General features: G+C 39.6%; 1 protein-coding gene across 1 annotated transcript in view; it reads right to left on the bottom strand.

The window, feature by feature from the left end:
* Positions 1-1,844: 1,844 nt before the first annotated feature.
* enpp1 (ectonucleotide pyrophosphatase/phosphodiesterase 1) overlaps positions 1,845-23,326 on the bottom strand; it is a 51,237-nt gene continuing 29,755 nt past the window's right edge. The window contains exons 14-23 of the mRNA XM_061707021.1: positions 22,520-22,589; positions 16,560-16,647; positions 13,688-13,872; positions 13,073-13,112; positions 12,830-12,990; positions 10,782-10,911; positions 9,895-9,969; positions 8,311-8,443; positions 3,416-3,560; positions 1,845-3,276 (exon numbers count right to left, since the gene is read on the bottom strand). Of these exons, the coding sequence (XP_061563005.1) occupies positions 3,118-3,276; positions 3,416-3,560; positions 8,311-8,443; positions 9,895-9,969; positions 10,782-10,911; positions 12,830-12,990; positions 13,073-13,112; positions 13,688-13,872; positions 16,560-16,647; positions 22,520-22,589 (1,186 nt within the window). The 3' untranslated portion in view covers positions 1,845-3,117. The remainder of the gene's footprint in view (positions 3,277-3,415; positions 3,561-8,310; positions 8,444-9,894; positions 9,970-10,781; positions 10,912-12,829; positions 12,991-13,072; positions 13,113-13,687; positions 13,873-16,559; positions 16,648-22,519; positions 22,590-23,326) is intronic.

Here is a 23,326-nt window from a genome sequence, read left to right as displayed (position 1 = left end):
GGGGGGGGGGGAGACCAGCCCACCACAGCAGTGGCAGTAAAAGCTTCCTGGAAACTGCTGGCCTGATCATAAGCAAAGTCCAAATAAAAAATAAAGCAACTGCTATCACATCACACACAATACCTGCTCTTCAAACCTGACAAACCCACGGAGGTCTTCCTAAAACGTTTAGGAAATTCTTCACTGTTTGATTTAAAAATAAAAGTGACAAAACTGTCCTTTCAACAGGCATTTGACGCTCTTGTCTCTTCACAATAACTACAAAAGGGGACGTGATTGCAGAACTTAAGTTCAGCAGAACATCGTCATTGCTAAATCTCAACCGACATGTCAGCCACAAGTTGCAGACAACTGTGCTCATCTTACGAAAGGAAAGCAAAACCAGGCCTGAGACACGAGAACTGGGTCACTGCAGGAGATGTGCAGAGCAGAGAGCTGCGAGAGCTCATCTGGTGGCTTCCACTGCACCGCTGGAGAGGTCAACGAGAGGAAGTGGAAGGTTTTATTCTTCAAGCACAGTGCAGACAGGTTTCACACGCAACATGTCATGCTTCTGTCCTGTATGAGTTTCTCTTTCCTTTGGGTGCAAGAAAGTGTTTCCTGTAGCTTAATGGATTCAGAAAGTAGTTCATAACTAATGAAAACATGCAACAAGCCTGGTGTAGAACCATTTTTATATGAAATTGTTCATTTATCCAGACGTTTTCTCAATATACAGAATGGAAACTGTAACACATGATGGAAATGACAAACTTCCAGAAAATCAATGCAGAAAAAGAAAAATCGAGTGTATGGATCCCACACACACACAGACATACACACATACACAACCCTGTGCAATTAAATTCTGTACCTGAGCGGGGGCACAAGGTCAAATATAAGAGACAAAGTGACAACAAAAAAGCAAAACAACAGCGGAGACAACAAATGATTTCAGTTACAGCTCGGAAGGTAGAGCCGGGCATTTGAGGTGCAAGGCTGCTGGTTTCATTTACACTTTCAGTCTGCGTGTTGAACAACTCTTAAATATTGAACAGAAAACTGCATTAATCTATGAAAGTGGCTTATATAAAACACATTGTCAAAGTTTAAGTCTTTAAAAAAGGTGACATATTTTTTTTCTTTGGCTTTTGAGATCATTCAATTGTGAGTTTGAAGGGTTGTCAGCCCAAAAACTCAGACAACACAACCAGGTCTGTTTGGGGCCACTTTGGTCTTAAACGTTCTTATTTAACAACCAGTCCAGATGTGCAGGATTCTGTGACATCACAGGTCTGGTTCAGTTTAGCAGCATCCAGCCTACTCATCTTTAACTCCACTCCACATAAGAGGGTTCAACCACATACGACGAGACGTTCATTTTAGACGTAGGAAAGCACATTTAATTGGACTTGTCGCAGGACAGGATATTGTGATAAGTTAAACGAGCAGAATACCACGTGATCTCGAAACCTTTGAGTAAACCTGTAACCTCTCAAAATTCCAGCCCAGCAGGCAGTGGCGTAAGAGCGAGGAGCCGCTCCCAGTGGGACCTGAGGCGGCGCTGAGGACGGACTTGAGCCGCTGCAGAACTGGACCGGGACCTCAGACTTCAGAGGGGTTTTTCAACCCCTAAAATCAGCTTCTGTGAGCAGTGATCTACAGACGTGATTGAGACGAGAGCTTTATTGCTTCTCTGTGATGTTTTAAACAAATCGTGACGCAGAGATTTCTTCAAAACCAAGAAATTATGTCAACATGTGATAATAGAGAGATGTCTTTCATTTAATTTTAAATGCACCTGGTAAACAAACTATAACCATTGAGAATCACACTTTTATCTTTCAGGCTGGAATATTTTTTTGAATTATTGCATTTTATCAAATTTCCATTTTGTCAATTTGTTAACATTATTTTTTTTTTTGTTTTTAAAATGAAAGTCAGACTTGTTTTACAACTCAACTTGATTTTGATGTGGTGAGTTTTTCACCCTTTTAGGATTTTCCCTGTAAAATCCTCTGACATAAAAAGGAGGGTCATCCTTCAGTGATCCCTGACAATAAATAAAGGTTGACAGATGTAATTAACGTGAGCTTGTAAGCAGCTGGACCAGCGCTGGGGGCTTTTGTCGCATCCACTGACACAAATTAAGACGAAATCATTCCCTGAAGATGAGAAGGAAGAAAGCTGCCTATCGAGCCTTACTTGGATGAGCCTTTAGTCTTACATGATGTTAAAAAAAACTGAACTGAATCCATCATGTTTGACTGAAACCATCCATCCTAATCGTAGTGATGGAGGGTGCAGGAGCCGATCCCAGCTGTCACCTCAGACACGTCAGCAGGTCGGCAGGTCCACAGGGGGACAAACAAGACAAACCAGCACACGTGCTCGTCCTGCGACTGAAACTGGACATTTAAAGTAAATGTAAACAAGTTAATCTGAGTACACTGAGTTTTTCAAAACTGGACAAAGAAAGTCAGACAATACTGTGTTTGGGAGTCAAGTTTCTCTAGTAAGTGTGTTTTAACCGGATCTAAACTGGTGGAGCTGCTTGTGCGTGCTCCACAGTTCGCCGATGTTGATCCCAAAGTTACAGAAGAAGCATCAGAGGAGCTGCACCCTGACTCATTACACATCCACAGCATAAATGTACAAAAGATTAATAAAAAAAAAACAGCATTGATGGAAAAACAAAATATAAAAGCACCATTTGGCAGGAACTAAACCTATCAGTGTATGTTTCTTGAGATGAAAGGTTCCTACAACGTTTTGTACATTTGAGTGTTTTTGAGACAAAAATTAAATTGTGGCATGAACAGTTCTTTCATTAATAATCCTTTTCTTCTTCCTTCTTAGACTAGGATGTCTGAGAAGATACTGGAAGCGTTTCAGCAGATGTGAAAAATATTCTTTGTTCAATCATCTATACAAACTAACGACTAATTTATTGCTTTTAAACTTCAATGTCAGATTTGTTTTGGTAATAGACGTAGAGAAAAAAAAAAGAGAGGATGGAACTTGAAGACTGGGTCAGTTTGACCCGGTCCAATCGGGTTAACGTCAAGTCCAAGCCGACGAGCGGCTGCAGACCAACACGGTTGTCTTTGGGAGTCAAAGCCTCTCGTGATAATGTCTCTAGCTTTCAGACGTGTGAAGAAACGTCTTGAGCTGCAGCGTCTCTTCCACCGATAACCTGTCGTGGTAGAAGCTGAGTCCCGTAAGGAGCTCGATGTCTCGGACCCGAGCCGTGTGAAACTGCAGCCACTTTTCCACCCAGTCCATGTCTGAGTCATCCTGAAGAGAGAAGAGAGGAGAAACCGTGTTCATGAAATGATGTGTAACAAACGTCCCCACTTTAGTATCTAACGGCATGTTTCCACAGAAGCAGGATGACGGTTGGAAACGTGTGGGAGACGTGAGAGCTGCGACTCACCGCGCAGGCCTCTGTGTAGTCGGGTCTGTGGGGCAGGATGAAGGACCGGGCCTGAAGACGACCCGCGCAGCTGAGAGGGCTGGACGCCGCATCCTGGCAGCTGCTCAGGATCAGGAAGAAATGCGTCGGGACGGGAGCTTCGTTCCTGGACAGACATGAGGTGACAGCTTCAGCAGGCTGATGTATTTGAATACTTCACTCATGCAGATAAATCATCTCATTTAGGGCTGAAGCTAATGACTATTTTATAGCCGCTTGATGCAGGGGCGAAAATCCCGTTTCATAGTTGGGGGGGACAATAAACAGTAAAATTTTAGAGAATAAATCCAGGGGGGGGACAAGGAATAAAAGTTTTAGCCTTCCTTTAATACAGCATTTTGACATTTTCAACTCTATCTCGCAAACAGGCAGAAGACCTTTCTTAAAGTACTACAAAACAATGGTATTAGGTGGAAGGTGGCAATAATACAGCACATCTGACATAATACACTGCAAAAACCCACAATCTTAACAAGAATATTTGTCTTATTTCTAGCTAAAATGTCTCATTTTTAGTTAAAACAAATCTCATTACACTTAAAACAAGACTCATCACTGGAAAAAACAACAATTTTCACCTGTTTCAAGTAGATTTTCACTTAAAATAAGTAGAAAAATCTGCCAGTGGAACAAGATTGTTTTGCTTATAAGATAAATCTTGTCGCACTGGCAGATTTTTCTACTTATTTCAAGTGAAAATTTACTTGAAACAGGTGAAAATTGTCAAATAACAAGTTATTTTTCTGGTGATGACTCTTGTTTTAAGTGTAATGAGATTTTACTGTTCGGCCACAAATTTTCATTTTGGTGCATCACTACTAAATACTACTGCATTGTTCCAAAATTATTAATTCTGTCTCAAATTATTCTAGGGGGGGACAGCTTTACTAATGGGGGGGACTTGGCCCCCCTGTCCCCCCCGGGATTTTCGCCCCTGGCTTGATGTGGCGATAACTGAAACATTTAATTGTATATCTAAGAAATTCAAAAAACCACTGAGAGTCAAAAAAGGATGTTAGTTGGTGTGAGAGAAGAGGATGCAGAGGAAAGGGTCAGAGGGAGGCGGATGATTCACTATGGTGACGGCTGAAGGCAACAGCCGAAAGGCAAAGAAAGCCCAAAAGCAGAGAAATAGAGCTTTGTGCACTTATACGAGTCTTTACGGCACCCCAGGACTTCCACAGTACTAGCAAGCACAGTCAATCACGCACAAGATTCATCTGCGTGCCACACACGTATTTACAGTTCATGGTCGCCCATCTAACGTCAGCTTCTCAATACTGTTACTCCTAAATGGTTGGTGCAAATAAAAAACACTGAACAGTTTCTGAAAGAAGAAAACAAGAGTATCCGATTGTACTGCATGATATAGTAGACATTACGGGAAACGTACACTGAGCAATCACCAGAAGCTTTGAGAAATGAGAGTTAGAGTTTTATCAAGATTTTGAAAGCAGTTTGAGATATTTGGGCCTTACTCTCAAGAAAAACTAAAAGAAAATCTCCCTAAGCATGTTTACAAGTTTCTCAGCTTTCAGCTTTTATCTCAGTATCGTTCACTGTGGAGTTCTGCCCTTATTTAATATCAAGCAATAATTTGTTTTTAATATGATTGATTGACAGTCGATGCAGCTATTGGCTAGCCTCATCCATAATCGTCATGCAAGCGCACTTTGTGAAGCAACCAGCCGTTTGTACACACCCAGGATCGGCTAAATGCAGCCTTAAACGGTTGATTTCACGGTCAACATGTCAAACCGCATATTCTACTGTAAACGTCTGCATGCAGCTCTGCAGATATTTCAGCGGTGATGGGTGGAAGAAGCTGGCACTGGCTGCTAACTTTGATTGACATATGGGTTCTGTGTTCCCCGCTGGCTTGCCGAGCAACATGGCTGTGCTCCGTACGAACAAAACAAGACTTCAAAACCACTCGTCTGACTTAACGCTTCATCCACTTTCATCCACTATGGCTGAAACACCTGATAACTGCATTGCCAAAACTCCAGATTTGTCCTCATCAGCATTTCAAGCTCTTCCGTCTTATTTGTGAGAAACCTGATGTTACCAATGATCACACTTGGAGGTGCTGGTTTAAACTCCCTCTTTCCCTCTAGCTGCTTTGCTCCAGCTCTATGAGGGGGACCTGGGGTTCTCTGTCTGGATTCTTGATATTGTGATCAGCTGCTTCCGCTTTTTAACAACTCGTTCATTGCTATGGATCCTGATCAAAAATGGTGGTAAAAAAAAACCCCTAGAAGACTCAGGACATGCTGGAGGGATTATGGCTGCGTCCGAAATTGCATACTTCCACCCTAATGAGTATGCAAAATGAGTATGCAAGATTTTTTAGTGCTTCCGAAACATTAGAACGTACTCAATAGTATGCTCTATCCATTCCAATTTTTTTAGTGTGGATTGATGGACACTAGCCGAGCAAAAACTTCCCACAATGCAATGCAGTGGCGTTTGGTTGCTAAGCGATACGTATATGTCATAAGTATAATATTAAGTATAATAATATTATTATATAATATTAATATTATAATATTGGTATATAATAATATTATATAATGTCATCTTGTTTCGGCCAGAATAAACGAGAAATAGCAGAGCGGTGCTGCTACCGCTGCTACCGCTGCTACCGCTGCTACCGCTGCTACCGCTGCTACCGCTGCTACCGCTGCTACCGCTGCTACCGCTGCTACCGCTGCTGTGACACGTCACTTCTTCCCAACGGCAGGAAGTGACGTGTGCGCTCTTAATAGTACTTCCGAATTAATGCACACTACTGATATTTACTCAAAAGTGTGCCGAACAAGTATACTTTTTAGTATATACTTTTTAGTATATACTTTTTAGTATGGACGCACTGTATGTCTTTCGGCTGGCTTGGAGAAACCTTGGGATCCCCCCGGATGAGCTGGACGAAGGAGAGGGAAGTCTTAGGCTGCTGGCCCCGCGACTCCAACCCCCGATAAGCCGCAGACTTTATAACTTGTCTGGGGTCAATAACTGTGACCAGACTTGTACTTTAGCTTCTCTTCAGTGTTGTTGAACCTCCTCTGAAGCATCTCCAGCCGTGTGGTTTTAGTTACAGTATATAAAGTAGTCAACATCTGAAGTGAACCACAACATCTCATCAAAGTTGTCCTAAGGCAAGAATGGATGATGTTCAAACTTCTTGCATGACATGTAAATGTGCTTTTGACCCACTTCCGATATTGACCACTGTATATTTATGATTTTGTACCACTTTAGGTGAATTTATATAGTTTATTGCTTTATATTAATTCACCTCTGTTGAATTCCATCTTAAAATGTCCAACTTTGCAACACAAATAAACATATGTACACACCCGATCAAAAAACATGTTGGCTCATTTTCTAGCTTTCACATCCAATAAGACTCTAGCGCCACTTCACATGAAGGAATACATTTATTATAGTATGGGGTATAACCTTTTGATTGGCAGTCAGCTTAGCCAATGGCTAGCCATCATCACTTCCTCATCAGTGATCATTGTGCTTCAAAGATCGGTGAAGCAATCAGCAGTTTGTCCTCACCAGACACCCAGCGTTGCCAAAATGCAGCAGTCATCTCTGGTTTCACGACCAGAATATTTCACTGTAAATGTCCACTAGCAGCTCCTCCAGCGCGATGGGCTGAAGGAGCTGGTAGCCACAAATACGTTTGATTGAGTAAAGTGGGCACGTTGTCCGTGCCCGTTTGCCTGCTATAACCTGCTGCCCCATAAAAAAAAGACGGGAAAGTTGCTCTTTACAAAAAGTGTCAACCTCGCGGATTGTCTGTCCAACAATATTAGAGTCAATGGTTTGCTCAGTGAAATAGTTACACATTACCATGTTACATATGCTGTGTGCGCGCGCAGCGCTTTCACTTCAAACGTGCCGCTGTACATTCGGCGCGCGTGCAAAACGGACCGATGGCCTTTCAGTCACAGGTCAGGCTGAAAACCATCAAGTTCTGGTCCCTGGCCGGTTGATCGGTGCATCTCTATCCAAATCAGCTTCACATATGTTAGACCAGTGTTTCCCAATCCTGGTCCTCCCCCTGTCCTGCATGTTTAAGATGTTTCCTGGCTTCAACACACCTGATTCAAATTAATGGTGCTCATTGTATGTCATCAAGGTTTGGAGAACTCTGTTGGTGACACAGCTACTTGTATCACGGTGTACTGAACCGGGCAGCATTTAAAACATGCAGAGAAGGTGAACTCGAGGACCAGGATTGGGAAACGCTGTGTTAGAATATGAGTAACTGTGGAAGTTTTTAAGGTGTTATACTTTGAAACTGTGGATACCAAGGATGTGTAGTGATTCTGATAATTTAACTGTTTGGGTGAATTCAACTAGGTTTGCTAATAGCTCAGAGTTGTTGGGGCTGGAAAACACACATGCGCATACACAATAAAAATTAATTATACGGACACAGGAAGCCCAGACTTCTCCTTGTATGCTATGATTAATTTCCCCTCAGGAATAAATAGCGTATTTTTGGATAAAACATTTTTTATAATGTTTTTAAACCCACATAAAGTTAGATGGTTACATTCACAACGCAAATGTACACTCATTTCACATGATCACTTTCTGGAATAAGTATTTTATTACCTGAAAATGGGTCTGCAACTTTTCTGATATTCATTCCACTTTTTAATAACATGTCAAATATTCACCATCAGATGTGAAGTTGACATGCAGTTTAAATTTTTTTATGTATATAATTAGACAGTTTCTGGTATCTTTGATAAAGCAATTAATTACTTAACAGTTAATTTGACACATAAATAAACAGATGAAAACAGCCGATGGAGGCCTTGTGGATGTCTTACCCTGAAACCTTTGAGAGCGGATCAACATTTCCATTGAAGTCTTTATCGAATATTGGTCCACTCATTACGTTGACTCCATTCAGCTGCTGGGAAAATTTGGGAAGTATGAAGTGATGGAAATGAGTCCAAACACCTGAAAAAAACAACAACAAGCTTTTAGTCTTTCATCAGAGTATCACAATATATGATGACGCGATCTTAAGAGAGCCATTGACAACATTTGTGTACAGAGAGCAATGAGCCACCAGGGGGCAGCATCTGCTAGCTGAGTGCTGTTATTCACACTTCCGCTATACAAATGCTTCTGTATTTGTCGTACGGGACAAACATCATGGGAGGATTTTCTATTTACAGCTCAGACACAAGTTCAAAATTCATCCTGATCCTATCCATGACCAACCTGGAGCAATTAAAACAAAAATCAATAACTTAATGCTGCTTTTGTAGATGTGACATGGATCAAAGCAGTCAGATCAGGCATTGACCGGTCCCTCAGGGACTGTGTGAGGGGTGGAGGGGCCGATACGGTCACCTTAGGACTGTGTGAGGGGTGGAGGGGCCGATATGGTCACCTCAGGACTGGGTGAGGGGTGGAGGGGCCGATACGGTCACCTCAGGACTGGGTGTCTGCTTTTTGCAGATGATGTGGTTTGCTTGGCTTCATCAAACCACGATCACCAGCTTGGTGAAATGGCGGGGATGAGAACCAGCACCACGGTTCTCAGTCGGGAAAGGGTGGAATGCTGTTTCTGGTTAGGGATCGAGGGGATGCCTCAAGTGGAGGAGTTCAAGTATCTCAGGGTCTCCTCCACGAGTGAGGGAAGAATAGAGAAGGAGATTGACGGGTGGATGACTCTGCGGATGTATAGTATAGTCGAATGCCTTCTCCAAGTCCACCTTTAAACCGAGTGTTATAGTGAAGAAAAGAGCGCCAATGTATCAATTCCTTTTTAAAGTAGAAGCTTAATCAGAGAGGAACAGAGTGGTAAAATCACAGCCAGTGTGATTTTTTACATACTCTCCCATCCTAGCTTCCACTTTTAGACAACGATTCTGAGGATGGGGTGCTGAATCATGTTCAACAGCTCCAACTGACTACATTGGAACCCAGATGCCAAAACACATGTGTTTTATCATTAGAACAGCATCAGAAGTCTTCATTGCAAGAATGAACTAACTTGAAATATATCTGAGGCAGACAAGGACAAAGAAATAGCCCATAAAGGCTCATGGTGACACAGGTGCCAAACTGCCTCTAAACGCCCTGGAACGTTCCTGACACATAATGTCCACTGCGTTATGCACTCCATATTTTTTCTTCAAGTCGAAATGGTCCTGGGTTCTTATGGGTTAAGCATTTCCAGTGGCAGCGCATGGTTAATTATGAGTTTGAACCAAGAGAACATAACAAAACATCAAGCCAAGATCCAGAAATGCTCTCAACACAGGCTGATAACCAGTTGGATGCACAACCTCCTTAGTCTGTATGTAACCATCAATTTTTAACCTGTAAACCTGTGAATTTTTACTTGATTGTGCACCTGAAAAACCACAAATCAGTAGTTATGAGGTACACTGACTTACGTTTAAACGCAGGGAACATTGGTGCCATGTTGCTGCTGAGAAGAGAATCCGTCTCCGGGCCGCTGGCGTTCAGATCTGTGGAGACGGTCAGGATGGTGTGTTGGGATATTAACAATTTATGAAAACACAAGTTTCATGTTGTAAAAATCTGATATGGGAGAGGAATGAAAACTAACGTGATGAAGTAAGGTTTAAAGATTTACTGTGAGAATAAAATGTGCCATCTGGTGGGAAATATATAGCCCTTTCTGCCTGCAGCTGCAGCAGAATCTAGGGAAGTTCATTTCCACGGCGCATATTTACACCAGAAGTAAACTCAATGTGAATGAAATTGTTTGTTTGACTTATGGTTTCAACCAGCCAAAAGCCAACACCCAAAGTTTTTAATTTTACGATGATATAAAACAAGAAAATCCTTACAATGAAAAAGCTGGAGCCATGAACTGATGTGTTGACTTAAATGGCAACTTTGTTGATGCAAATTAAACCTTAAGATGAAAAAAACAAAACAGATCAATCTTGCTTTATTGCTACACAAATCAGTGCCTGACATCCCTCCAACCATAGTACGGGGAACATTGAACCTTTAATTTTGGGCAGTCCAATTTCGTCTCGCCACTCTCTCACAGATGTTGGAGAGCGTTAACTACAGTCTTTCACTTCCCTTTTGTAAAGCCACTAAGAATGAAATTGCCACACAACTAAAATAAACTGAATCCACAACGTGTTTCTCAGCAGGGGATTATACATTCTTTTCTCTTGAAGTGTTTTTGGCAAAAGGACATGGCACTGAATCAGCTTCAATTCATCACTCAGGCAGGGAAGTCAAGCTGCGCCCTCCTACTGAGCATACATGCGGTACATACCACACACGCACACACACTTACAGTGAGGGTGCAGCAGGCCAGAGGACAGATCAGGGTTGTCTCTGTAGCGGCGACACAGCTGGCTGGTGGAAGCTGGGATGCGAACATCAGCACGAATGCACGTCTCTGTGGAGAGCGGTCTCATTCTGGTCTGGGAGAGGTCAGGTCAAACAGCGAGAGACACAAATGTCATCGAAAGGTGACGTTTTATTTGTAGTCCCTTATTTAAGTAAATAAGTTAAAAACAACCACAGGCATATGATTAAATGGTGAAGAGCGTAAACTTTTGTCAGGGAACAAAATTAATCCAAACATTTTTGAGTTAAAACACAATATGTGTTTGTGTAATCTACTAATTAATGTTAATTTTGCTACAGATGACAAAGTACCTACAGTGGGGCAAAAAAGTATTTAGTCAGACAACAGTTGTGCAAGTTCTCCCACTTAAAAAGATAAGAGAGGCCTGCAATTTTCCTCACAGGAATATCTCAACTATGAGAGACAGAATGAAAAGAAAACCCAGAAAATAACATTGTCTGATTTTTAAAGAATGTATTTGCAAATTATAGTAGAAAATAAGGGGTCAGAGAGTTCAAACGTTTTCTGTAAGTCTTCCACAGACTGTTGCTGGTATTTTGGTCCATTCCTCCATGCAGATCTCCTCTAGAGCAGTGATGTTTTGGCGCTGTCGCTGGGACAATGTGATTTCCTGGATTTTATTTTTTATATTTTGTCTTTCATAGTTGAGATATACCTGTGATGAAAATACAGGCCTCTCTTATCTTTTTAAGTTGGAGAACTTGGACAACTGGTGTTTGACGAAATACTTTTTTGCCCCACTGTACTGTACATCACAATAAACAACCAAATGGACTGTTTGTACAGACATTTCCATCGTTTGTTACATTGTCAGTCCGTACAAGTCGACCACCGATTCACGTAAGCTACTGTTAATACGTGCAAAAGGAGGAGTTTATGGCATCTGCTTCCATCTGTACTTACACAGTATATTCATGACAAAACTGGTTTTATCAGGCTTGCCCTCTGGGCTAACATTAACGGCCACTTCACTGTAAATGTCACTCAACAAGAATTATGCTCCTTATCATCTAATAAAGACCTATGATTGATGTAACTCATAAATTTTCCTTTAAGTGAATGCAGTCACACAAAGCACTCATTTACACGTCACAGGTCCTGCACTGAGAAGGACTTTAGTGAAAGTATGCTGTGATTAAAAAAAAAAAAACTAACTCAAATTATTTCAAAAGATTATTCAAATATTAATAACATAACTATTCTGAAAAACTTGACTTTATTTCTATAAACGTAGTAGTTTTTGATATGTGGTAAAAATCTGGTTTTTAGTTATTAACCTCACATACTCTCTAGGAAGTTGATGCATGTTGGAATATAAACACCAAACACACAACACACAGGGACATTAAAATAGGGGAAAAAAAAATATCTAAATATCAGTTTCACTGATTGAGAATGAAGATGATCTTGCTGTGATATAATCTATCTAACTCAAAACTTAATATTTGTAACATTCTTGAAATAAAACGTATTCCTCTCCCTTATTACATGAAAAAATAATAGATTATAAATTTAAAAAATCAAAACAAAAACTTTCTAACCTACTAGAAGGTAGATTTAGGGAACATGCACCTTCCCATCCCTCTCTGCTGTGCTTCAGCTCTGCACTCAAACAACTGTATAAACAAATTCCTGTTACATATTAGTGTCAAAGAATTGTTGTTATTTTTATTCAAGTTACTACATTTTGCCCGTATTAATTTAGGCTGTAAAATGTTATTATTGGAAATTAAATAATCTAAAATACAATTTCTTAAGTGTTTTTTTTTTTTAAGAAAATGTGAAGATCTTACTTGTATTGTATTTGGATAACATGTAACCTTCCTTTCACACAGAATAAAGGATCAGTGTAAACTTCCTGGGAATGCACGATGCTGGCTGAGATCTGCTGCCGTAGCGTAACCACAAAATATATCTGGCACTACGAATTACGTTTCGAGGCGAATGACAACTGCATGTAGCACACTCACCAGAGGCTGGATGGTGTACGACACCCAGAGCGGCATGAGACGGTCTTTGCTGTAGCCGCTGAGGTAGTCGGAGTGATGAAGGAGGCAGAAAGTGACAGCTGACTGGATGACTCGAGGGGTGCCAAAAGGATGGTGGAGGTGGCGTAACTTGTCCTTAACATCTGAAGGGAAGACGTACATTGTTGGACAAAAATTATCTCCAACAACCATCATGAGCACCAAGATAAACAAAATGATAGTCACCCGAAGTAGATGTTATGAGTTTTCTGTTCATATCTGTCACCTGGGGAGAAAATTAAAAAAAGTTTGATTAGTTTGATGTCTGGATAATAAGCTGATGTTCATAAGAAGGTCATGAGAAAAAAGTGGTGGACACATTTTTGTCACCTGATGAGATTTGAATATTCAGGAGTGTATATATAGAAAATGTAAAAGTGTTCACTAATTTAGCCTTCCCTTTGCTACCATGTGTAAGTGTATAAATGTTGATTTAGTAGTTTCCAGTGTTGAACTCTTGAATGCACAAAACTGTTAGATTTACAACAAAAATGTGAGGATTTCCAAAATTATTGGCAAAAGTCCTCCAAGCCCTATGAAAACATGTACTAATGTCATAACCACATTTCCAAGAAACTGAAAAAAAAAAATAAAATAAATATCGCCTTACTTTTTTCACTAGATTTTCTGCTAGTTTCAAGAATTCTAGTCAAGAAAATGTTTCTTCCCTCATTGGACAATTTCACAAAATTTTTAGGGGTGCTGTTTTTGCAGTGATTTCCTTTATCTGGGAAAATTAGTGGCAAGTCAAAAAAAAAAAGATATATATATACTGTATATGTATAAAATATATGAAAATACCATGGCTATGGTTTGGGATGAACAGTTGCACTGCAGGCTGTCGGACCGGGTGAAGTCAGCGGCGTCGCAGGGCGTCTGGTGGGAGCGCTGCGCTGGGTGAACCGGCTGGTGGACGGGATGCTTCAAGAGATGGTTCAGACTCCCGTGGGTCCCGTTGTTTGGAGCTGGAACAATACCTAGAAGATCTGTTGAGCAAGCAGAGAAGAAATGTGATATGAGACTAAAATTCACACACTGTAAACATCTTATGGTAAGTAACACGTGTTTATTCCAGCTCCAAATGTTGGTCTAAGCTAAAAAAATGCATTCAGGCCCTTCAGGCCACATATGAGCAAATGTCTACTGAAACCATGTGTACGGAAGCATCCACTTGATTTTTCTTCAATGGAATCATAAAAGACGGTCCCAGAACACAAACATGCTATCCAAACAAACAATGTTTGAACAATGAGCAGCTGCTGGTTGTTAACATCTGTTGCTACAATGGCATGCGTATTGTCTGTCCTCCTTCATCCTGACTTTCATTACGTGGGTTTTCTGGGTGTTGAACTGAATCAGTGTTTTCATGTGGTTGCTCAACCTAGTTCCTGTTCTCCCCCCCGCCATCTGGCTGGGGAGGTTCGCTCATATTCCTGCCGATACTTTTTTTTTGAAGCAGATACAAACTGAAACACATTGAAACAAATCTGTTTCCTCTTATCTGAACTGTGCCAACTGTCTGAATGTTTGTAAAAGCCGAGCAGCTGTTCTAATAACCAAGATGCAAAACAGCACTATAAAACATCAAAGTGAGATTTTAATTTAGCTTAACTTTCATAGTGTGTTGTTAAATCTTATTAAACATGGGATGGCAATCTTCAGGCAACACCAAGTGACAGTTTTAAATCCATCCTTTCATAAACCAAACTTAGACAACATTATCACTGACTAAAGTTTAAAATAGTGGAAACATCATAAAATAGAGCAATTTTAAAGAGAATAACATGTCTCTGATGCATCAGGTTTAAACATATAATTTTCTGTTTATAATCAACAGAAAGTGTGGATTCAGCAGGCTGGGATAAACATACAGTTAAGAAAAAGATACATTAAGTGACATAATTGATGTAACTGAAAGTGAACCTGTTGATGGATTTATACACACACCTTATTGCACGTCATTATGGGAAAATCCAAAGAAATCAACCAAGAAGAAAATAATTGTGGACCTACACAAGTCTGGATTATCCTTAGGTTCAATTTCCCCGATGTCTAAAGGCCTCATGTAATCTGTTTAAACACTAACATGCAACTATCTGAAGCACGTACCTATCATGCTGCTCAGAAAGGAAGTGACATCTGTCTCCTAGAGCTGAACATGTTTTGGTGCAAACCTCAGAGCAGCAATAAAAGGTCTTATAAAGATGCCCACTGTAACTGCTGTGGGCATAATTACCAACAGTAAGACATGTTCTCAACCATCATGAGCTGGAAGGCCACAAACCGAGAAGAAAGCCACTTCCAAATCCACCTTCAACAGAAATCTGATTAAGGTTTACACATGCAAACAGTACAATTTTTTGTATTTGATGAGACTAAAACTGAACTGCTTGGGCATAATGATCATTGTTATGCTTGGAGCTCAGAGCAACTTCCAACTGGGAAGCACAGAGGTGGCAGCATCATGATGTTTGGCTAGTACATATGAGGAGTGAAGCATATCTGTATATATTGAGGGGGGGCGGGTAAAAATAAAACTCAATATATGACAAGTCTGGGTGTGTACAGGTCTTCCAAATGGACCACAAGCCCTAGCAAAGCTCCAAACAAGTTGCAAAGTGCAGGTACTGGAGTGGCCATCACATAACCCTCATTGAAAAGGGATATGTAAGAACAGCTCAGAGGAACGGGCCAAAATTATACCAAAATATTCTGTGACGCTTTCGGAGGACTGAAAAGTTCCAGCCAAGTTAAAAAAAAGTTTATAGGCAATTACACTAAATACTGTACTAAACTTATGTAAACTTGGATTGTAAGCTCTCTCATTATTCTGACATTTTTCAAGTTAGAAAAAAATGGAAACGGTAATTGGCCTACGAGAAGAAAAGTTTCCTCAGCATAGAGGACAAAAGTAAGCGTTTATGCATATTTTTCTCAACATAACAACAGGTTGCAACTTCAGTTAACCTTCTCTGTTAAACAGAGTTAAAGAGTGTTGAGCGAGCGTGCGCCGGGCTGAGTGTGTGGGGAGAGTTGAGCACACGCTTGTCATCACTGCTGTGTCAGCAGAGACATGTTTGTGCAAAGCGAGAAGAGGAAATTTCTTTCATTCTTTTAAATACTGTTCTGTGTGATTACTGGCTGAAATGCTGCCTCCCTCATGAGAATAATTAGCTACTCAGAGCGCAGGGCTTCAACTTCATGCGTCTGGCTTTGAAACCAGCAATATGCCACATCTAATGGGCATAATGACTGGAGATGTGGGAAAACGCTAGCCTAGCTCGGCTCATTCATTCATCTGCTGAACCCACTTCAGCTTTTATTCAGGGTCACAGGGGCTGCTGGAGCTTATCCCTGCCATTACCAGCGGAGAGACAGGTCAGCAGTCCATCACAGGATCACACAGAGACAATTCAGAATCACCAATGATGCCCAACATGTTTTTTTGCACATTGGCAGGAGGCGAAAGCACTTGAAGAAAAGCCCTGCGAGTCCAGGACGTCATGCACATTCCACACAAAGACCCTAGCTGAGATTCTGAACCCGGACCTGATTGTGAGATAACAATTTTACCATTTTACCTGCACCAGACAGTGTATTTCAGAACAGTACCATGCAATTAAGGAATGATAATGAAATTACAGTACATGGAGACATGGAGAAAACAACTTACCACACATGAGGTTATATATTTCAATGTTTTCAAAGGGAGGCACAGCTGTGTTGTTTTTAAATCCTGGACCATAGCCGATAAAAATCGCCTTGGAAAAAAAGACACAACAATGCAACCTTTCATTAATTTCTTTCAAGAAGTATCAAATAGGAATGTTGGTTTTCATTGAAATAAAGGTTCTCTGTACCACCCACCAGCATGCGAACGGAAACTCTTAATATAAACTATTTTTTATCACACACTCAATCTCATAATTAGCTCATGTAAATATTTGAAATGGACCAAAGCTTTTAAAAAAGACCCTCAAATGACCCCAAACAAAAAAGTTACACATTGCTGCTCTATTTGTAGATGGATGAGTAAACTGCACACTTTTATTTAAGACAAGTCAGCAGCCCTGTAAGCTAATTATATCAAGTCAAACTGCAGTGTGAACTTTGTCCAGAAATGTGTCATCAGTCACATATCTGTGACTAGGATCATGGAGTCACTCAGAGCACCTCAATGTGCATAGGTGGACAAGAACATCTCATTTCAAAACTGCTGCACTTAAGTGCATTTTCTTAGTTAGTTTTTTTGAATTCAGTGATTTTTGCACTGAAAGGTCCCCAGATTTTAGCTGTCAAAAGCCATCAGTTAAGTCCTTCAGTCTAATCAACGGATATGCAAATGCTATCGGAAATGGAGTTTAATTACTAAAGTTGGTCAATTTGAGCATAAATCCTTAATATTTTAAAGAAGCAAGGTGTAAGATAATCTTATGTGTACGATAAGTAAGATAACCTACAATCTTAGTAAGATTGTAGGTCAAAATTTGTCAAAATAAAGTAGAAACACCAAAAGAGTGAAAACAAACAAGTTTAGTCAGGTCACAAAAATGATGAACGTGTACCTGGCTGCTGAGAAATCTATCAAGTAGGAATGGGCGATATTTTACCATTCATGATATACCGTCAAAAAAATTCCCCACGGTAAGAATTTGTCATCTCGCGGTAAAAACGATAAATTCCTGTTGATGACGTTTTTGTGTAAAGCCTGATTTATGGTTCTGCGTTAAATCGACGCAGAGCCTACGGCCTAGGGTATGCGTCGATTTAACGCAGAACCATAAATCAGCCTTAACAAACATGGCGGAAGGCAGATCTGAGAGAGAGGAGCTCATTGTTAAACGAGCTAGCTCCATTATCTGGAACTGGTTTAGATTTAAAAAGAGTGGAGAAGCAAACATCATCTATTATATGCAGAGTCTGCAAAAACACAGTGAGTGCAAAGGGTGGCTATATATTTTTGTTCTTCATCATGTTGTCTTTAGCACTATTTTGTTACCCAAACAGAAGGAAATGGTACATTTTGATATAACTTGGCATGTTCCAACCACAGGTTAATTTGCACATTTTATTTATATTAGAACAGGTCATCACTGATTGGATTTTATTTTCAGTGAACTTTTATTTATTTGTCCTGTTTCTTTATTTATCAGGTTGTATTTTTTTCTACTTTGTGATTTTATAAGCTAGAAAAACTTGAAGGACAATGGTACTTTTGCTGTTTGCTGTTATCCCACTGTTTAAGCCATGCAGTTTGAATAAATGTTGAATCTGTTCTTACATTTCAAACTTGTTTCATTTGAGTCATTACAGTTTTGCAGTACAGGTGTACTAATTTAATTGGTTTTTATTAATTAAATTTAATTGGTGTAGTTTAGTATCATTTAGTATTCTTTTAGAGCAGTGTTTTGGGGGCTCCAAAGACTGAATGTGGTGATAGATTTATAGTTAAAAAGGTGGAGTTGAAATGGTGTTTTTTTTTATCGTCATTATTATCGTTATCGGGATAAATCCCAGAAATGATCATGATACATTTTTTAGTCCATACCGCCCATCCCTACTACCAAGTCAGCGTGCTAAGTAACTAGCTTCGGTCCCTCCAGTCTTTTAATACCGGTTTCCTCCATGTGTGATGGTAACAAGCAACATAGCAGTCTCAATGCAACATGATGACATGAAGAAGTTGTGGGTGTACCAAGTGCGAGCTGTCTCACTAAGTTTGGTAGCAGTTTTTCGACTAACCAAAAGCGAGTTAATCTTTATTGACCTCCATGAGAGCAGAAATAAGAAATTTTGTTCGCGTTGAGTCAACATGTTAAACGGTATATCCCGCTGGAAACATTTCATGGCACTTCAGGGTTTGGGTGTAGGAGCTGGGAGCAAAGCTAACTTGGATTGACATACAGTGGTGTGTTGGCGAGTTGCTAGCTGGTGCATGCCGGTGTGGAGGCTACTGTAGGGTTGCCAACATTATCATATCTAGGGTTGCCAACCGTCCCTTGAAAAACGGAATTGTCCCGTATTTATAAACTAAAGTAAGCGTCCCGTATTGAGATGAAAAGGGACGCACTTTGTCCCGTATTACTGTGAGCCTAAAGAAATAGTCATAAAATGCCAATGGAAAATGGCATTGAGCTGTTGAGTTCATACGTTATTTTTTTTTCTGTTTTACTACAACTGTAGTCATGGCCTTTGAGGCACAAATATGTTTACAAGTTTTCTACAGACTTTCCGTTTGCACTTTTGTTATTGCACTATAAATGTGCACTATTACAGAATGGATGTTCTCCTTTCTTTCTATTATTTTATATTAATTTATACAGTTTTAAGTTAAGCCGGACAGGTTTCTGTTTAAGAAAGATACTTATTTTATTCAGTTCATTTTGTTATTTTGTATTAAAGTGAATTGCTGGATAATAATTTGTTTTCCATGTGTTCATGGCATCCAAAAATATGCATCTAATTCAATTTAGGTTTGAGTCAAATAGTTAAAAAAAGGCTTCACTCACAAAAAAAGGGGCTAAAAAAATTCACCACGCCCGGAAGGGTGAAGGCAACCAGGTAGGCCGGCCCGAAGCCGATGATGCGGTGTCCCTTATTTATTTCTCAGGGAGTTGGCAACCCTAGTGGAGGCTGCTCGTTGCACGTGGTGGCTATCCTGGTGTTGCCTTTTGTTGCGTGTTTTGCCCTCATGTTTAGCCATTGCTGTGCTGGGTACGGGCCGTGGGCGTCTTGGCCCTTCTGGTGTTGGTTGTGTTGCCCCTGTTCTTCTATGGGCTCAAATTAATGCCATAAATATTTTGTATCTGTAAATAAACTTCTTACTTGTAGAAATATTTTGTGCGTTTGCAAAAAATATTTGTACTTGCAAAAAATATTTGTACTTGTAGAAATATTTTGTGCGTGGGCAAAAAATATTTGTACTTGTAGAAATATTTTTTGTGTGTGCAAAAATAATTATGGCACTGTTTGGACGTGCCAATAATAAGAGCCAATCAGCGATCTTTGCCACAGGTTTCAAAGCGTTTCTGGAGAGCCAATCAGCACATTGCATCGCCTATTGACGTCGCCGCCATATTGGATGTGGCAAGACTGGGCTACAAACTAATACAAGTAAATGGACTTATTTTCATAAAGCGCCTTTCTACAAAGAAATGTTTTATGTCTCATTTATTAATTCACACACGCACTAATATACTTGGGAAACAGTTAGGCACCAAATATAATATATTTAATTTTCTCAGGCGGCAAAAATAAGAACTTTATTGATCCCACATAGGAGTAATTCATGTTATATCAGCAATAGAGAACAAGGTAGTGTCGAAAAACAATATATATCCCCCCTCACAAAAATAAGAAAAATAGAGAAACATATTCTCTCATCAACAAAGCATATTTTACATTTTTATACATTACATTACATTTTATTGTTATTGTTATATTATTGTCTGAAAAATGGTTCAAATATGTTATTTTGTTATTTGAATTTTTTTCAAATTTGTTTTGTTGATGAAAAAATATGTCTCTATTTTTGTGAGGGGGGTTATATATTGTTTTTCAGCACTACCTTGTTCTCTATATCTGATATAACATGAATTACTACTATGTGGGATCAATAAAGTTCTTATTTTTGCCGTCTGAGAAAATTAAATATATTATATTTGGTGCCTAACTGTTTCCCAAGTATATTAGTGCGTGTGTGAATGAATAAATGAGACGTAAAACGTAAATGTCTTTGTAGAAAGGCGCTTTATGAAAATAAGTCCATTTACTTGTATTAGTTTGCAGCGCAGTCTTGCCACATCCAATATGGCGGCGACGTCAGTAGGCGATGCAATGTGCTGATTGGCTCTCCAGAAACGCTTTGAAACCCGTGCCAAAGATCGCTGATTGGCTCTTATTATTGGCACGTCAAAACAGTGCCATAATTCTCCGTAATTCGTAGTTGTAAAAAAGTTTGCAACTTTTGAAAACATTTTTGTAGCTTTTGTAAAAAGGTTTGTAGCTTTGTATCTACAAGTACAAATATTTTTTGCACACGCACGAAATATTTCTTCAAGTACAAATATTTTTTGCAAGTACAAATATTTTTTGCAAGTACAAATATTTTTTGCACACACACAAAATATTTCTACATGTACAAAGTTTAATTACAGATACAAAATATTTATGGCATTAATTTGAGCCCATACTCTTCCTTCTTCCTTCTCCCTCTCCACTTTTGCTTTTGCTGGTGTTTGGCGGGTGGTGGGAATGGTGCTGCTGCGGCCGGGTTGCACGGGCTGGTGGTGTGTTAGATTAGTTGCTCTTTGGGGCGCAGTGGTCTGGGATGGGGCTGCTTGGTCGCGGGCCGAGGCCCTAGGATCTGGCCTGGGCCTCCTGTGGTTTCCCTGCTGTGGTCTGGGGCCGGCTGGTGGTTGCGTAACCGTGTGGGATCTGGGGCAGCCAGTGGGGTTGCTGGCAGTGTTGGCTGTGATGATGATAATAATAATAACTACCTTTGCTATTATTTGTAGTACTACTACTAATTATAATACCAACAATAATGATGCCAGGATTGATAATATTATATTTAGCCTTATGGTTGTTGTTGCTGTCGATGTTTTTACTGTTACTATTATCATTATTATAAGAGTATTTACAGCTATGTGTACCCCCCTTTTCTGTATATATATATGTACAAGTAAATATATGTATGTGTATATGTAGATGTATGAGTGCATGCTTATATTTGGATGTATATTCATACATGTATGTGTGTGTGTATATATGTATCAGACATTCAAAAATACTAAGACCTTACAGACCTGCATGCATCACACACACACACAATTTATTTAGTTTGTCCTTTTCTTTTAATGTCTGTTTGCCTTATGTTGGCATGTCTGTCCTTTTTACTGCAACACACAAATCACAGTACACGCATTGCACCCATCACTGTCTTGTCTTTCTATCAGTCTTGTCATTTCATGTCTCACATCTGTGATGTTAGTCCTCTCTGTCAGAATCTGGAATTCAACTGTTGCAAAAAAAGTTAGATCAGACTGTCGAGGAGGTTTGGTGAAGGACACACACACTGTCACACACATTCACGCACCTAAAGAAAACTAACATCTGGTGCATATTACAGCACTAACCATCAATCTATATGCAGACAGTTGCAAAAAAAAAAAAAAAAAGGAAGCGAAAAGATAAAAAACAGGGCTAAAAACCAGGGTTAATACCAGCAGTGTTTTTTACCATCTGAGAGAGGAAAAAAAATGACGTTTAATGTTTCTTTTAGATTAGTAAGTGAACCACTGCTGATTTTTGTTTTGCTAAACATTTTTGATGGTAGAGTAAGTCCAGTTGGTGCTAATTCAACACCAAATATATTTCTCTCAATTCTGTCCTGCCTGCCTGGGGATCTACCCAGCGCAGAATTGGAACCGCAAAAAGAAAAAAATAAAGATGAGAAAAATGGCTCCGAAATGGAGATGGTTTGAGAAATGATGATGAGAAAAGTGTACCTGAGAAAAATGAATTCACTCTGAGATCTTTTCATTTATTATTCAGCTAATTTGAACCGATGAGCACAAACAGTAAATAGTTTTATCATCACTAACAAGCATACTCATCCTTTCTTCTTTTTACCTGCATGTTGGTGAAGAGGTTATCTGATCCATGGAAACCACCGGAGCAGTACTTCATTTCCTGTCTTTTGCTGAGAAGACAAGTTAAAAGTGTTTAATTTCAAAAGGAAAAACAAAGATTAGTTTTCAACACATGACTCCCATAGCTACCGCCCTGAGAGTAGTTTCTTTTGTGGAGTTATTTTGTTTGCAAGAAGCTTTTCATCCTGTAGCGCTGGGTCACATTACAGAGCGGTTTATCGTGTCCATCGAGTGACTGAGTTTATTTCCACAGCCTGAAACAATTTTTCACAATTATATGTTTGCTACAAATCAAAGGATTTCTACCGCTTTCAACATGTTATCTATTATACGAGAGCCATCGCTAATTACCATAATAACTTCAACCCTTTGTGTGGCCAAATAAATGCCTCCCCTAACCAGAGATCAGAATTGCTTCCATGACATTGTCAGGGATTTTACGTATGAAATATCAACCATTTACCTTACTGCTTATAAATCTTGTTATCATAATTATTACTAGTATCTTTAGTATGTTAATGTTATTATGTTTATGAAACTCATAATAACAAGCTGTATAAAAAAAATAAAATAAAATGATTTAAAAATAGTCCAGCATAAATTTGAATTAAGTATCACTTCTTCAATTTCCTTATGAATTAATTAAGGGACCCTTATATTAGCCTTCCATTGCAAAAAACGACGAGCTAATTTTCAGTACATCTTCATCTAGATGAGAGCAAAGCTTATTCAAAACAGAGCCAAAATTATCATTATTGTTCCTTGTTTTTTTTTTCTTTTAAAAGGC

This window comes from Cololabis saira, chromosome 18, assembly GCF_033807715.1.
Source record: "Cololabis saira isolate AMF1-May2022 chromosome 18, fColSai1.1, whole genome shotgun sequence".
NCBI classification, from domain to species: domain Eukaryota; kingdom Metazoa; phylum Chordata; class Actinopteri; order Beloniformes; family Belonidae; genus Cololabis; species Cololabis saira.
The sequence above is the reverse complement of the archived record's forward strand: the minus strand, read 5'-3'. Positions and strand labels throughout refer to the sequence as shown.